The 16,179-nt window shown below is 34.3% G+C and overlaps 1 protein-coding gene and 1 long non-coding RNA gene across 3 annotated transcripts in view; one reads left to right on the forward strand and one right to left on the reverse strand.

The window, feature by feature from the left end:
• The window catches only part of LOC126025727 (uncharacterized), a 722,173-nt gene that overhangs the window by 695,160 nt on the left and 10,834 nt on the right, over nt 1-16,179 (forward strand). The gene's annotated exons all lie outside the window — the stretch shown is intronic.
• The window catches only part of USP25 (ubiquitin specific peptidase 25), a 162,657-nt gene that overhangs the window by 125,113 nt on the left and 21,365 nt on the right, over nt 1-16,179 (reverse strand). For both annotated transcript variants that reach the window (XM_049785496.1, XM_049785495.1), the window contains exons 2-3: nt 8,958-9,035; nt 4,610-4,754 (exon numbers count right to left, since the gene is read on the reverse strand). In XM_049785496.1, coding sequence (XP_049641453.1) covers nt 4,610-4,754; nt 8,958-9,035 — 223 coding nt within the window. The remainder of the gene's footprint in view (nt 1-4,609; nt 4,755-8,957; nt 9,036-16,179) is intronic.

Raw genomic sequence — 16,179 nt, forward strand, 5'->3', positions numbered from 1 at the left:
AATAATTCAAGTCTTCTGAAGGGAAAAATTAAATATTTTATAAGTTTGTGAAGGTTCTACCAAGTTAAATTTCCCCACTTCCTGTGTTATACTAAATGCTCTAAGCTTACTCACTATTTAGCATTACTTTCTGTGTTAAAATTACCTACCCAGATCCCTCTTATCTTTTGATCCATACTTTGATTGCTCAATGGTAGTACATCTCGTTCTTGTGGACAAGTACTGTTTTTTTCCTGTTTTAAAAAAGTTCAAGACAATTTAATGGTCATGAAAGGAAGAATATCACTATTCAGCTTCATACTGGGTAAAAGTGTTTATAGTCATATCTTTGTAAGCAGGTTTGTTAAACTACATAACTAACAGTTAGCTCAATATAAGACCTTTATAAACTATCTTCCTGGATCATATTAACTATATCTTCACCTGTAATATTCAAAATATTTTTGTATTATTCTTACTTCAGTTTTCACTGAATTTTATTTTTTATTCAACTTCAGAACAGGGGTGGAGGGAGAACAAACTTGGTGATGGGAATTCCCCTGATTCAATGTTAATATGTACCTAAAATACTATTGTGAAAGATATATAGCCAATATGGTCAAAATAAAAATTATATATAATAATAAAAAAAACTCTAATAGAGCTTTATTTATTATTTTATTTTATTCAGCTTCAAAACTCTAATAGAGCTTTATTTTCATTTTAGGCTGAAAGTGGTAGGCATTCATCTAACAATGCACAATATGACCAATTTAGACAGGAGATCTGGCCATTCAAAAAAAAAAGTAACTAAAAAAATTCTTTACTAAAATACAGGTGATTTTTTTCCAGCATTCAAAACTATTATAGTATGGAATCTTATCAGAGAAATATATAGATATGAGGTATCCTACTTAACTCCTTATTATACAAAATTCAATTTTTCCTTGAAATGGAAAGTTTGCCTTTAATTAAAAATTAAAGGCATAAAAGGTAAAATACACTATAAAGATCTAGCAATGTAGCACTAGCTGCTAAAGATATAGTTAATTCCATATTAAATATAGGTTCACAAATAAGTGTTCTTCAAGAGAAATAATTCTCTTATCTTCTAATATAACCAGATACATAAATGAAATTTTCCCATAAGCCCCAAATGTATTTTTATGTGACATTATATAAAAACTTTTGTCAACAAATAAATGTATTTTATTGTGTCTAAAAGAAAGAATAGGGCTGAAGCAGGTAGGGTGCTTGCCATGCATGCAGCCAATACTGTTCAATCTTGGGCACTGCATCTAATCTCCCAAGCTACAGAGAACAGAACCAGGAATAACATCATTGGGTAAGGCCGCCAAACCTAAGTAAATAAAGTGAATTCAACTGTAAATAGCTGTTTAGTACTGAATACATTTATCATTTAATACCATGTATTGTCAGTACTGCAACACAATAAAAAACACATTGAGCAAACCAGTCTGGCTTTTGTCAAGTTTTAGCCTTGGTTATAACAGACTTTAAATTTAGAAAATGCTCAAAGGGTTCTGAGCTAGAAAAATTCCTCGAAAATTTACTTGTTTCACTACTCTACATTCCCTCAAAACTTAATACCGTTTTTTTTTTCAACAGAGTTCTATGTTATTATTTTAATCTATTCTTACCACATTTTTACTACCCCTTTCAAAGTTCAGAAGTTCGTAAACGATTAATTTCTTCTCAGCTTATTTAATGAGTTCTACTTTAAATGTCTGGTGAGTGTATGACATCTCCTTCTCAAATTAAACCATTAACTATCATAACACTATTATCCTAATATATTGTTTCAGACTATTTCCTAAAAAGTTTTATTCCTTAGACATTTATTAGACATGGTGAAATTAAATGAATGATAGAATGATCTCATTAACTAATTTCCCAGTTTGATACAGTAACTACAATACAATTACCGTAACAAATTTCTATATTTTTCAGGTCAAGCCAGCTTTTTGGACAAAATACCAAAAAAAGCACAATGGTTAGGAGAATGGCACTTTGTCTAGATGAAAAAAACCAAACAGTAAGGAATTTACTCAATCTGGCTCTCAAAGAAATAATAAAACAAAAAAAAAAATCCATTTATCTACCATTTCATACTAACAATACAAACTCATGTAAAGAAGTTTTTTTGTTGTTTTTTTTTTTGTTTGTTTGTTTTTTGCTTTTTGGGTCACACTCGGCCGAGCTCAGGGGTTTCTCCTGGATCTATGTTCAGAAATCGCTCCTGGCAGGCTGGAGGGACCATATGGGATGCCGGGATTTGAACCATTGTCCTTCTGTATGCAAGGCTATCTCTCCGGCCCCAAGAGAATTTTTTTGAGCTAAAATACACAGAAACAGAAGTGTGCTAAAAAAAATTGTCAAATCATCAGCAAATCAGATAAAAGCCTTCTAAAATCAAATTGGCTTCTCTCTAACTCACTGATTTAAGTCTCAATCTCTGCCTATAACATTTTTATTACTTTCTATCAAGTGTCTAAGAGTGTTAACATTTGATTTTGGTACTATATATTCACTATCACAAAGTAGATAAAAATAATATTTTCTTTATGGCAATTTTAATAATCTTCATTTCCCCTAAATACCTATATATGTTTAAATTTAGTACTATGAGTTATCACCTATCATTCTAAAATAGTTTCATCTTTCAGCTAGACTACTGAACACAGTGAGTCAAATTCATGTTTCTTTCATTTTCATTAATTATGAGTCAAAATCATCTCTTTGCTAACTAATTTTGTCATGCCCCAGTTTCTGAACCTTGAACTACATGAGATTTTATTTTCATATACTAAACCTCCCTCTATTTTTACTTCTTTTTTGCAACTTTTTGTACTAGGTTTTCAAATCTTCTTTCATTTTCAACTATGAAAAAATACTTTTACAATTTCAAATGGTTTTTACCATATAATGTACAAATAATTGACCACTTTTTGAGAAAACTATGACAGAGTATGATGATGATATCGCTAATAATCTTGCATAGTTAGGGTGCTAGTTCAAAGAACAAGAAAGTCATTTCAAACTTGCAGAGTACTGATTAAGACAGAAGTACATTCTTGCTACTAGAGAAGTACTTGATCCAATCTAGAGGCTACAGAAAACATTTTAGAGTAAGTAACATTCTCAGTATTAAAAAGTCCAAAGAAATTAAAGTTGGGGGTGAGGACTAAGAAATAGAAAGAATTCCAGACAGAAAGGAAAAACAAGTGCAAAGAAAGAGAAATAAAGTAGCTCTTGGTGGATCTGAACTTCAAGCCATTCCATATTATCACAGTGTAGCATGAGAAGCATAACACAGTTGAAAATGAAATACAAGATATCTAACAGGATCATGCTACAGTTTGTCTCAAACTTGGATATAAGCAGCTGATGCTATTTTACAAATATAAAGTTCTCAGTCATCAGTTTCATTTTAGGTTGATCTACGATCATTTCTAAACGAATACTAAGATTACCTAAAGAATTTAATTAAATTGTTTTTCAGCAAACAATGTACAATGTTTAATATCCATCATTTGAATGGCATGTCACTTTGAGAAGCTCTATAAATAAAACGAGAAATTCTTTTCAAGTGCAAACTAATAAGCAAATATTTCAAACCTGTATTGCATAAACATAAATACCTACATTTTAATATATGCATGCATGATATGTATGCTTTTATTTACTTTAGAGTGGAAGAGGGAATTCATTACATGACAAACATTTTCCCAAAATTTTTATTTTAGGAGAGGGAATTAAAGAAGGAAAAATCTACCAATTTATAAGCCAATGATTAATCAAATAAATACCATACCATCTAAGTACCATTTAGAATCCATAAAGCATAGGACTTAAAACACTAGATATCTTTATCTGTTATGAATGACACATGTAATCATTACATATTTCAAATCAATGAAAGTTACATGGAATGTCTCTGAAATGACATACATTAAATCAGGGGTCTCAAACTCAATTTATCTGGGGGCCTCAGGAGGCAAAGTCGGGGTGAGGCAGGGCCGCATAAGGGATTTCGTTTACCGAATATTCGCAATAAAAAAATCGCATTAGTAAGAAAAAAAAATCGCAATAAACATTTGCATACCCCGAACGGAACTGCTAGGGGTGTGCAAATGTTTAATGTGATTTTTTTCTTACTAATGCGATTTTTATTGCAATTATTCGGTAAGCGAATAATCGCGAATACTGCAATATATAAAGTCCAGCCGCGGGCCACAAAATGTTGTACGGAGGGCTGCAAACGACCCGCAGGCCACGAGTTTGAGACCCCTGCATTAAATGCTATTTAACTGAAAAAATGAAAATTCTTAAACTGGAAAAGAATGCATGATGTTATTAATAAAAACATACTCTTCATACAGCTATATTTTGGCACTAAATTCAAAACAATTGTATTCTGTTCTCAACAAAATTAATATATCTGCAATTCATACATTAATTTTTAAATGTCTATATTTAACAAATTCAATATAAAGTTAAACAAAAGTTTAATATAGAAAAATTAATGTATTAAGTTAAAATGACTATATTTCCAAGAAAAACTTTTATACAATCTTACCAAAATCTTAAGAAATAAAGGAGAGCTTACTTGTGTCTGCTTGGCTTCCCACACTGATGTATCTATCATTGCCAGGAAGTGCTGTTTGGTAGTAAGTCGTCTCCTCCTGCTGAGGGGTCTTAGCATTTTTTGCAGTAAGGAAAGCCACAGCTAATTCCAAGTTTCCATTACTATCCTTCAAATATCAAGAAGTGGATTATCAACTATTTTGAAATAACTCTCTACACTTACACATTACATATGTATCCTTTATAGCAACTAATACTAAATAACAATCATTTATTAATTCAAAATTATCCTATAAAATTAAATTCTACAGAGCAGTTGTAAACAAAATACACTTGATCAATGACTTTTTCTACTAAAATGTTTAGTAGTAGATTGTGTCAATCTATAATTTTTCTGCTTCCCAATACATTCATATTTTCAATACAAAAGCCAATTAAAATATACTTTTCAAATACAAAGATTTTGAACTACAAAATATTCCCTACAATTTGCCATCCAAGAATATGAAATAAATAGTTAAAAAACTATTTCTCGAGCCGGAGAGATAGGATGTAAGTAGAGTGTTTGCCTTGCATGCAGAAGGACAGCAGTTCAAATCCCAGCATCACATATGGTCCCCAGAGCCTGCCAGGAGCAATTTCTGAACATAGAGCCAGTAGTAACCCCTGAGCACTGCCAAGTGTGACCCAAAAACAAAAAAAATAAACAAACAAAATAAATATTATTTTTGCAAAGATAATAAAATGTAAAAGTCTTATAATAGGTATGTTGGTGACATACCTAAAGGCAAACTTAGGAAACTGTCAAAGACTTGCAAAAGGAAATGTTAGGCAAAATATTATGAAATGTTTGTTTCATTTTGTTTTGTTTTTTATTTTTTGGGGTCATGCCTGGCGGCACTCAGGAGTTACACCTGGCTGTTTGCTCAGAAATTGCTCTTGGCAGGCTCAGTTGACCATATGGGATGCGAGGGAATGAAGCCAGGTCCCTCCAGGATTGTCTGCATGCAAGGCAAATGCCCTACTGCTGTGCTATTGCTCCAGCCATATTATGATATTTTAATGTATGAAGAGACACATGAAACTCCTAGAGAGAGTACTCAGTTAAAGATAATTCTATCTGATTTAAATATTAACTTCTATAAGCATATCAATAGTTCCCACAAAAATCATCCTAAATTTATTTAGAATAATTAATTCTCGTTATTTTGAAATAGCAAAACAAGTGAGAAGAAATTTAGTCAGCTAACATTCTTTATTCTTTAATAATAAATGATACTAGCTCTTGATAACTTAATGAAACAAAATAAGAAGTCCACATATTAATAATGGATTCACCTTTCTAGAAGCTAGAACATGTATACCTTTGAAAGCTCTAAAAACCTCAGTTAACATATGGAGTATATCAGAAAGCCAGAGAAAGATCCTATACAGAAATGATGTAGTAAAACTGACATTTTTAAAAGATCATGCTGGTTGTTTGCTGGACAAAGCTATAAAAGAAATAGAGCAAAAGTGGCAGAAGCAGAGAATCTAATTTTATTTTTATCACAATAAATGTAAGGCAACAGAGAAAGACCATGATGATTTCAACATATGAGGACAAAGCGACTGAAAGAATTAAGAGCCCAAACTAATCTAATTTCAGTGCAGTAGCTAGTGAGGACAGCAAAATGAGTTGAATTTGAAAAGGCAACAAGGCTTTCTATCATATTCCTCTGCTCTCCGTGACAGTCATTTAAATATTCTTAAATGACTTATCTACCACGCAAGTACAATATATATTTTACATACTATATAAGTACACTTAACTAAAATATATTTCAGTGACCATCACAAACATTTACTGAACACTTATTATGTACCAAAAAATACACTAAGTGCCTTTTACATTGTTTTAGGTAATCATCAAATCCAACAGGGACATATGGAATGTAAAGGTCACTTAAGAGGGCAAAAAGTAGATTCACAAGAGCCTTTAAACTGTAATTCCCTGGGGTAAATCATCAGACTATTGAGTCAACTCATTAAATATAGTCATATTAGGCACCAGTTAAGGTTTAAGTAATCTGTTTTAACCTTAATAGGCTACTGGTATCTGAGCATTTTGAAAAAATATTAATAATAGTTAATATACCTCAAAGGAAATGTGGAGATTCAAAATTTTTTCAATTTATTTGAACATATTCTATTATGTTTCCCAAGCTTAAAATTATGAGAGGTTTCCCAAGTTTGTTCTGAAAAAGTAATAGGTATAAGTTCATTATGGAACTCAGATTGGGGGGGATGGGGATGTCATAAAGAGGACTGGGAAAAATGACTCAAAGGATGATGGTGCATGCATGGTTAGCATGCAGAGGAGGTTCAATTTCCAGTACTGCATGGTTCCCCACACAACACTCAAGTGACCCTCACAGCTCTCAGCACCCAGTAGTACCAGGGAGGGTATTGCTAGGAGCACTGCCAGCCCGCCTAAGCACTATGTAGGATGCTCTTCCAAAAAGAAACATGGTGTGGTTTAGTCATATTTATCAGACTTAAAAAGAAATGGGGAATTATCTAGTGTCACAAATCATGAAAATTAAGGTGTGGCAATTTTATGTACTCTATATATATTGTGGTGGCTTCATCAAACCTGCATTAATGTGTCAAACAGATCTATTTTAGCATCCTCTGAAGAGGAAAAAAGCTGTAACAAAAAGTAATAGTTCTGGTAAAAGCATAAGTTTAGCAGGGCACTTTGGAATCAAGTTCTGTGGACCTCAACAAACTGTAATCTTGAGTAAGTCACTTTAAATTTTAGTGTTTTTTTTTTTTTTAAGGAAATAAAGTACGAGAGAGAGTAGAGAAGTTAAGACACTTGCTGAGTATGTGGCTCACTCCGTTTGATATCTGGCCAGGCAACTGTTCCTTTAGCACCACCAACGGTGATCTCTGAGTGCAGTCAAATGAGACCTCCCCCAAAAAAGGAGAGAAGGGGCAAGAAGATGTGACTCAAGCGACTAATACATATATGTCATATGCGCAAAGCTCTGGTTCAATTTCCATCACTGGACACCCAGCACCTTCATAAATAGTCCCACAACGTTTTTAAAAAGGAAATAGAAAAATGATACCTATCTCAGAGTTATAATGAAAGTAAGTTAGCCACATAAACCACTTAGAAAAAGTACTTATTCAGTGTTAATTATAATAATGGTGATTATAATTATCCAACAGGTAAATTATTTCTAAAAATGACACAGAACTTTTGAATCAACCCAGACTCAAAAATCACTTACTAAATATTCTCTCTCCTAGTGCAGGTTTCAAAAGTCTAAAGCTGTGTATATTTTTGTAGTGGCAAAATTGCTAGATCCTGCTGTTAGCCTTTTAGGAGTAATGCATGAATAACCTTATAAAGCAGTTCTCTTTCTTAACCATCTCTAATTCACCTTATCTTTTGCAATGTGCATATCCACGTTATCTGACTCATCTGGATGCTTCTGTATGAAAATGAGGGCACATCATTAAGATACAATCAAAATGATGCATGTTATTTGTTGTATATACTAACAGTTTGGTGTTGAATGTTCTTATGGTAGAAGTAATTGAATATTAGCTAATTTATATATCTCCTTGAGGGAAAAATATAAAAATCTAAGATTTTCTGTTCTCATTCCTCTTTCTCTACTTCACCTTGCCCTCCATCCCAACCCTAAAATATTACAGCTCTGATGCAAAACCTATCATTAGTGCTCTTATTCACATCTCTGGATTTCATATAAGTGTTTCATAAGGAGAGAGGTTAACTGTCACTCCAATATATCACTGAACATATCTGCAAAAAGATAATTTACACCAAATTGCAATGTGTCATGCTATGAAAGGCTACTGGGAGTTTGGAGGACAGCCAGAGGCAAAGAGAAACTCTTTGCATGAGACTGTGACCATGATCCCAGGTGACACCCACGCTCAACTGAATGTGTTAAGACAATCCGGCAAAACAGAATATGTGATCAACCCACAAACCAATGTGTGTAATTCCGCAACTGAAATGTGCAACCATAGAGGGCACCCAAAATCAAATGTGTAAAGCCAACAACAATGAGTTGATTCCTACTAAGCACACGTGTGAGCACCATAACCACATGGAAACCCAGGTCATCACAGTAACAGCACCAAAGGGAATAGGGAAATTTCATTACATATTAAATGTATGATAAAGCAAATAGGGAAAAGACTCATTTTATTTACTGTACCTTTACTAGTACACATATAATATAACTGAAAATTTTCAACTTTCAATTTCAATTCATTTCAATTTCAAATAGGGTGGGCATTTTAGAGGAAGGGAAAAGACCAATAGGATATCACGAAACAGACCATACCTTTAGGGCTTGTTGCAGTATTTGGGTATCATTAATCCCAGTGATTTCTCTTAGTTGATTCAGAAATGTCTGTTGATGCTAAAAAAAGAAGAGAAAAGATCATTAAACTATTAAATCTAAAAAATAAATAAACAAAGATATTATATTACATATACCAGTGATTAGATGTGCACTGATTAAGGGTGTTGTACATTGCATGACTGAAAAATCATGAATAATTGTATCTATGAAAAAACTATATTATGAACAACTTTATATCCATGGTTTATAAAATGATTAATATTTAAAATATATATATTTAAAAATGTGATCTGTATGATACCAAAATCAAAGAAGAACACAGAAAGACATATGTCCACATATATCACTAGAGGACAACACCTAAAACTCAGGCAACAGTCCTAATTGCTCCCCATCTCTAGGAACAGTCAGCAGCCAAGTGCCAGGGATATATAAGAGAGAGAGAGAGAGAGAGAGAGAGAGAGAGAGAGAGAGAGAGAGAGAGAGAAATTTTTTTTGGTAGACTATGCATTACACAAGCAAAGAACATATTAGGGCCATCCCAAAAGGCTTTTAAAGAAAAGAACCATCTCATCAGCCAATCTGCATTAAAGAACCGTAATATAACCATGTGCACCATTTGCTTTAGAACTATTTGTATTCTACTGGTCTCTGTAGAACAGGGGAATAGGATTACATTATCAAATCCTAAACTTCCTCAATTAAAGATGCTTATCCTGGGGGATAGGAGAGATAGTATAGCAGAAATAGCATTTACTCAGCAGTGATCCCCTTAGCACTGAGACAGAAGAAAGCTATGAGCACCACAAGGTGTGGTCTAAAAACAAAAAAAATATAAAATTAAAAAAAAAATCACAGTCCTCCCTCCATCTGATTTTTTAAAAGAAGTTCCCCAAAGCACCATAAAATAAAGAAGCCTAATAAAGCTGAATAAATAATAAATAGAGCTTTTAAATCACAAAATCCTTTTTATTTGTACTAAAATCCATTTTATTTCACTAATAATTCAATCAAGATTTTTTTATCATGAATGACATGAAATCATGAATGACAAAAAATGTTGGGTAAAGGTTTAATGAGAATTAAGATAGTTAAGAAAAAATCAAGTCACTAAATTAGCCTATACATGGATGGATTAGGAGACTATTATGTTGAGTAAAATAAATCAAAGGAAGAGAGATAAACAGAATAGTTTCAGTCATCTATGGGATTTAAGAAAAATAAAGAAAGAATAGTCATAATATCCAGAGACAATAGAGATAAGGACTGAAAGGACCAGCCCATGATCTGAAGCTTACCACAAAGAATGGTAAGAGGAGTTAAAAAAAATTAACTACACTAACAACTACCATGACAATGATGAGAGAGAAATAAAATGCCAGTCTTGAAAACAGGGAGGGGGTGGAGGAGGAGGAAAATGGGAATATTGATGTTAAGAAAGTTGAAATGAAAAAGCGGGAGTAGGGGCCGGGCTGTGGCGCTAGAGGTAAGGTGCCTGCCTTGCCTGCGCTAGCCTTGGACGGACCGGACCGTGGTTCGATCCCCCGGCGTCCCATATGGTCCCCCGGGCCAGGAGCAACTTCTGAGCGCATAGCCAGGAGTAACCCCTGAGCGTTACCGGGTGTGGCCCAAAAACAAAAACAAAAAAGAAAAAGGGGGGAGTGGATATTTTATGACTGAAACCCAATTATGAACATGTTTATAACCATCGTGGTTGAATAAAGAAATTATTTTCATCAAAAAATATAGAATTAAGATAGTTAAATGAAGTATCATACTATCATCATACAAATTAAGGGATAAAGAGTAAGTTTATAATGAAACTACAGATATCACTTCATCTAAGATCAAAATTAATACTTCAATAATGGGATAAAACTAAAATCTGTGTATCTTGACAAGGTATGATGCGCCAAAGTAACAATGCCATCTGTTATTCCTGCAAAAAAATTAAAAAAAAAAGGCATAACCTGAATCTAATCTTAAAAAAGCACCAGGCGGGGGCGGGGAGCACAGAGAAATCCAAATTGAGGGTCATTTTGTAAAATAATGTTCATTAATTTTGAAATGTCTACATCAAAAAAGATGAGAAAAAGTATGCAGTTTAAAAGCACCAAATTGGCATGGCAACTAAATGCAAGACAGAAGTCAGATCACATCCCATACGAAACACTGGCATGGATATAATAGGAATACTTGAAGAAATATGTACATAATTTCTTAATGCTACTGTATTATATTTTTGGATTTAATAACTACTACAGTTAGGAAAACATTGTTTTTCTTAGGAAATATATCCTGAAATATATAAGCAGTAAAAGGAAATGAGATTTGCAGCCTATTCTCAAACAGTTTAGGAATAAAAAAAAAAATCAAGGTTACATAAGTTTTCTGTTCTAATCTTGCAACTTTAAATTTGGAATTCCACAAAAAGCTTTAAAGTGTTTGCACACAGAGTGTTTGAAGTATAAAAATGCTCATTTCCAAATACGCTTGATATTTTATGTACATTTAGAGTAAACTAAACAAACTACAAATATGGAAAACATAATTTGAAAACCAGACTTAAGATAACCTAGTCATGCATCTTTTATATAAGTTACACGTGTACATATGTTCAGCCCCATGTTAAGAGATTCCCATCTAAGTGATAGCTCCAACATATCCATGTATTTTTATCCCCACTGAAGAAAACTTGAGGTTGGCAGACTGGCACTTCCTCATAAGAAAACCCTGCATGAGAGAATAAGTTCGTTCTATTTGATTACCCATTTCATGTGTAGATTTCATCAGTGTCTGTCACTTCATATCTCCTTATCTGGTATCCTTCTCCTGCTACCGGTTATGATCAATAGCATAACACGAGGGGCAAGAAGCAAATATTATCTTTTGAATGACTTTACAAGTGCAATCAAGTGATTTCCATTTAATAAAAGTTCACTGAGTACAACAAAGCTCCATAGCCAGTCATGGCTATCAATAAGTCTGGGAAATATACCTTTTTAGCCAAAGAGCTGTTCTGAAGATGATATTGGGGTTCTAAGAGTAAAGAATTCATAATGGATGGGCATTAGCAATTAGCTAAATCATCAGTATATCTTAATTTCCATAAAAACCTTAAGGAGCTGAGAAAATATCCAAGATTAACAATAAACAACTCCAGGAAAACCTAAGTTAAATGAGAAGCAAATTGCACAATTTATGGCGTTGAAATGTGAAAAATAAACCTTCAACTCCATCAGCATTTCTACTTTAATTTAGATTATTACTAATATCAGGCAAAGAAACTATGACTATATTGTGAAAATCCTGGCATACAAACTGATGATATTTTTTTTTTTGGATTTTCTTTCCTAGGTCAATGCATTATTTCAGTGAACATAAAATGCAATTGAAAATGTAAAGCATATTTGTTTTTTTACCCATTCCCCCCCCAAAGCATATTTGTATATTTCACACTACCATAAACTTATATGCTATTTAGTCAGTTATGATCCGATTAAAGAGTACCAAGTAACTTGAAGAAATTAATCATTTAGGCCCAGAGAGAAAGTACAGCGGTGTTTGCCTTGCAAGCAGCTGACCCAGGACCAAAGGTGGTTGGTTCGAATCCCGGTGTCCCATATGGTCCCTCGTGCCTGCCAGGAGCTATTTCTGAGCAGACAGCCAGGAGTAACCCCTGAGCACCGCCGGGTTGGCCCAAAAACCAAAAAAAAAAAAAAAAAAAAAAAGAAATGAATCATTTATGCAGATGATGCTAATTATTATTTATAGTATTGGGCAAGTGGCAATAATTCAAATATCTCTATAGAATAATTATGGAAGTTCCTAATTTGAATAAGCATAGGAGTTATCTAATAAAATATTACTAATAAAATTGCCCAGGTTCCACTCCCAGGGAATTAATAGAATTCTAGGTTTGTCTTGGTTAAAAATAAAGAATTTGTATTTTAATAAGCATTTCAAATAGTTTTGATGTGGGTAGTTCCAGAAGCAAAATTTGAGTCAAACAATCTGATACTTTTAAATAAAGATTACATACTACTATACAATCTACATACTCAACTAACTATATAACTTTCATAAGATTACATAATCTATATACTCTATCCTTACAAAATCATATTAAGCCAAAGTAATTAAAAAAAAAAAAAAGGAACTGGAGCAATAGCACAGAGGTAAGGCGTTTGCCTTGCACATGGCTGACCAGGACTAATCTAAGTTTGATTCCCTGGCATCCCATATGGTCCAAGCCAGAAGTGATTTCTGAGTTCATAGCCAGGAGTAACTCCTGAGTGACACCATGTGTGGCCCAAAAAACAATAAATAGGCAAATAAATAGTTCATATATATCAAATGAATACAAGGTAAAATCCAGACAAAGAAATAAAGTTCAGAAATATAACAGAGCTGGGGTTAGCTTCCCAATTCTTCTTGCATCTATAGATTTATAGACTCTTAATCAAGTGACATGCTTTCACCAATGGCATATTAGTAGACAACATTTACCACACCTCAAAAGTAATAAATGTGAGTTTGCATAGCTAAACCAGTCCTCTTTAGTTGCTCCATCTTTAAGAACAAGATCCAGGTCAGAGAGATAGTATAGTTGATCTGGCACTTAATTGCCCCGAAGCAGTTGACCTGGGTTCAATCCTCTGCACCAGAGAAGGTCAGCTGAACATTGCAAGGTGTGATATGTGAAGAGGAGCCAGGAGTGGTGCGGCCCCAAAACAAGACAAAACAAAAAGACAAAATCTAGGAAATCGCTTTGCCAGAAGGCTGAGACACATTTGAGAAAAGCTACCCCAGACAAACTGCAAATCTGTACAGGATATCATTTGCTATACCCCTAACTTTTCTTTTTTTTTTTTTTAATGCATAATTTTTTTTATTTAAACACCTTGATTACATACATGATTGTGTTTGGGTTTCAGTCATAAAAGGAACACCACCCATCACCAGTGCAACATTCCCATCACCCAAGTCCCAAATCTCCCTCCTCCCCACCCAACCCCCGCCTGTACCCTAAACAGGCTCTACATTTCCCTCATACATTCTCAATATTAGGACAGTTCAAAATGTAGTTATTTCTCTAACTAAACTCATCACTCTTTGTGGTGAGCTTCCTGAGGTGAGCTGGAACTTCCAGCTCTTTTCTCTTTTGTGTCTGAAAATTATTATTACAAGGGTGTCTTTCATTTTTCTTAAAACCCATAGATGAGTGAGACCATTCTGCGGTTTTCTCTCTCTCTCTCTGACTTATTTCACTCAGCATAATAGATTCCATGTACATCCATGTATAGGAAAATTTCATGACTTCATCTCTCCTGACAGCTGCATAATATTCCATTGTGTATATGTACCACAGTTTCTTTAGCCATTCGTCTGTTGAAGGGCATCTTGGTTGTTTCCAGAGTCTTGCTATGGTAAATAGAGCTGCAATGAATATAGGTGTAAGGAAGGGGTTTTTGTATTGTATTTTTGTGTTCCTAGGGTATATTCCTAGGAGTGGTATAGCTGGATCGTATCGGTGCTCGATTTCCAGTTTTTGGAGGAATCTCCATATCGCTTTCCATAAAGGTTGAACTAGACAGCATTCCCACCAGCAGTGGATAAGAGTTCCTTTCTCTCCACATCCCCGCCAACACTGTTTATTCTCATTCTTTGTGATGTGTGCCATTCTCTGGGGTGTGAGGTGGTATCTCATCGTTGTTTTGATTTGCATCTCCCTGATGATTAGTGATGTGGAACATTTTTTCATGTGTCTTTTGGCCATGCGTATTTCTTCTTTGTCAAAGTGTCTGTTCATTTCTTCTCCCCATTTTTTGATGGGGTTAGATGTTTTTTTCTTGTAAAGTTCTGTCTGTGCCTTGTATATTTTGGAGATTAGCCCCTTATCTGATGGGTATTGGGTGAATAGTTTTTCCCACTCAGTGGGTGGCTCTTGTATCCTGGGCACTATTTCCTTTGAGGTGCAGAAGCTTCTCAGCTTAATATATTCCCATCTGTTAATCTCTGCTTTCACTTGCTTGGAGAGTGCAGTTTCCTCCATGAAGATGCCTGTAATGTCCTGGAGTGTTTTGCCTATGTGCTGTTCTATATATCTTATGGTTTTGGGGCTGATATCGAGGTCTTTAATCCATTTGGATTTTACCTTTGTACATGATGTTAGCTGGGGGTCTAAGTTTAATTTTTTGCAAGTGGCTATCCAATTGTGCCAACACCACTTGTTGAAGAGGCTTTCCCTGCTCCATTTAGGATTTCCTGCTCCTTTATCAAAAATTAGATGGTTGTATCTCTGGGGAACATTTTCTGAGTATTCAAGCCTATTCCACTGATCTGAGGACCTATCCTTATTCTAATACCATGCTGTTTTGATAACTGTTGCTTTGTAGTACAGTTTAAAGTTGGGAAAAGTAATTCCTCCCATATTCTTTTTCCCAATGATTGCTTTAGCTATTCGAGGGTGTTTATTGTTCCAAATGAATTTCAAAAGTGTCTGATCCACTTCTTTGAAGAATGTCATGGGTATCTTTAGAGGGATGGCATTAAATCTGTATAATGCCTTGGGGAGTATTGACATTTTGATGATGTTAATCCTGCCAATCCATGAGCAGGGTATGTGTTTCCATTTCCGTGTGTCCTCTCTTATTTCTTGGAGCAGAGTTTTATAGTTTTCTTTGTATAGGTCCTTCACATATTTAGTCAAGTTGATTCCAAGATATTTGAGTTTGTGTGGCACTATTGTGAATGGGGTTGTTTTCTTAATGTCCATTTCATCCTTATTACTATTGGTATATAGAAAGGCCATTGATTTTTGTGTGTTAATTTTGTAGCCTGCCACCTTGCTATATGAGTCTATTGTTTCTAGAAGCTTTTTGATAGAGTCTTTAGGGTTTTCTAAGTAGAGTATCATGTCATCTGCAAACAGTGAGAGCTTGACTTCTTCCTTTCCTATCTGGATTCCCTTGATATCCTTTTCTTGCCTAATCGCTATAGCAAGTACTTCCAGTGCTATGTTGAATAGGAGTGGTGAGAGAGGACAGCCTTGTCTTGTGCCAGAATTTAGAGGGAAGGCTTTCAGTTTTTCTCCATTGAGGATAATATTTGCCACTGGCTTGTGGTAGATGGCCTTCACTATATTGAGAAAGGTTCCCTCCATTCCCATCTTGCTGAGAGTTTTGATCAAGAATGGGTG

The sequence above is a fragment of the Suncus etruscus genome, chromosome 13, assembly GCF_024139225.1.
Source record: "Suncus etruscus isolate mSunEtr1 chromosome 13, mSunEtr1.pri.cur, whole genome shotgun sequence".
Lineage (NCBI taxonomy): Eukaryota > Metazoa > Chordata > Mammalia > Eulipotyphla > Soricidae > Suncus > Suncus etruscus.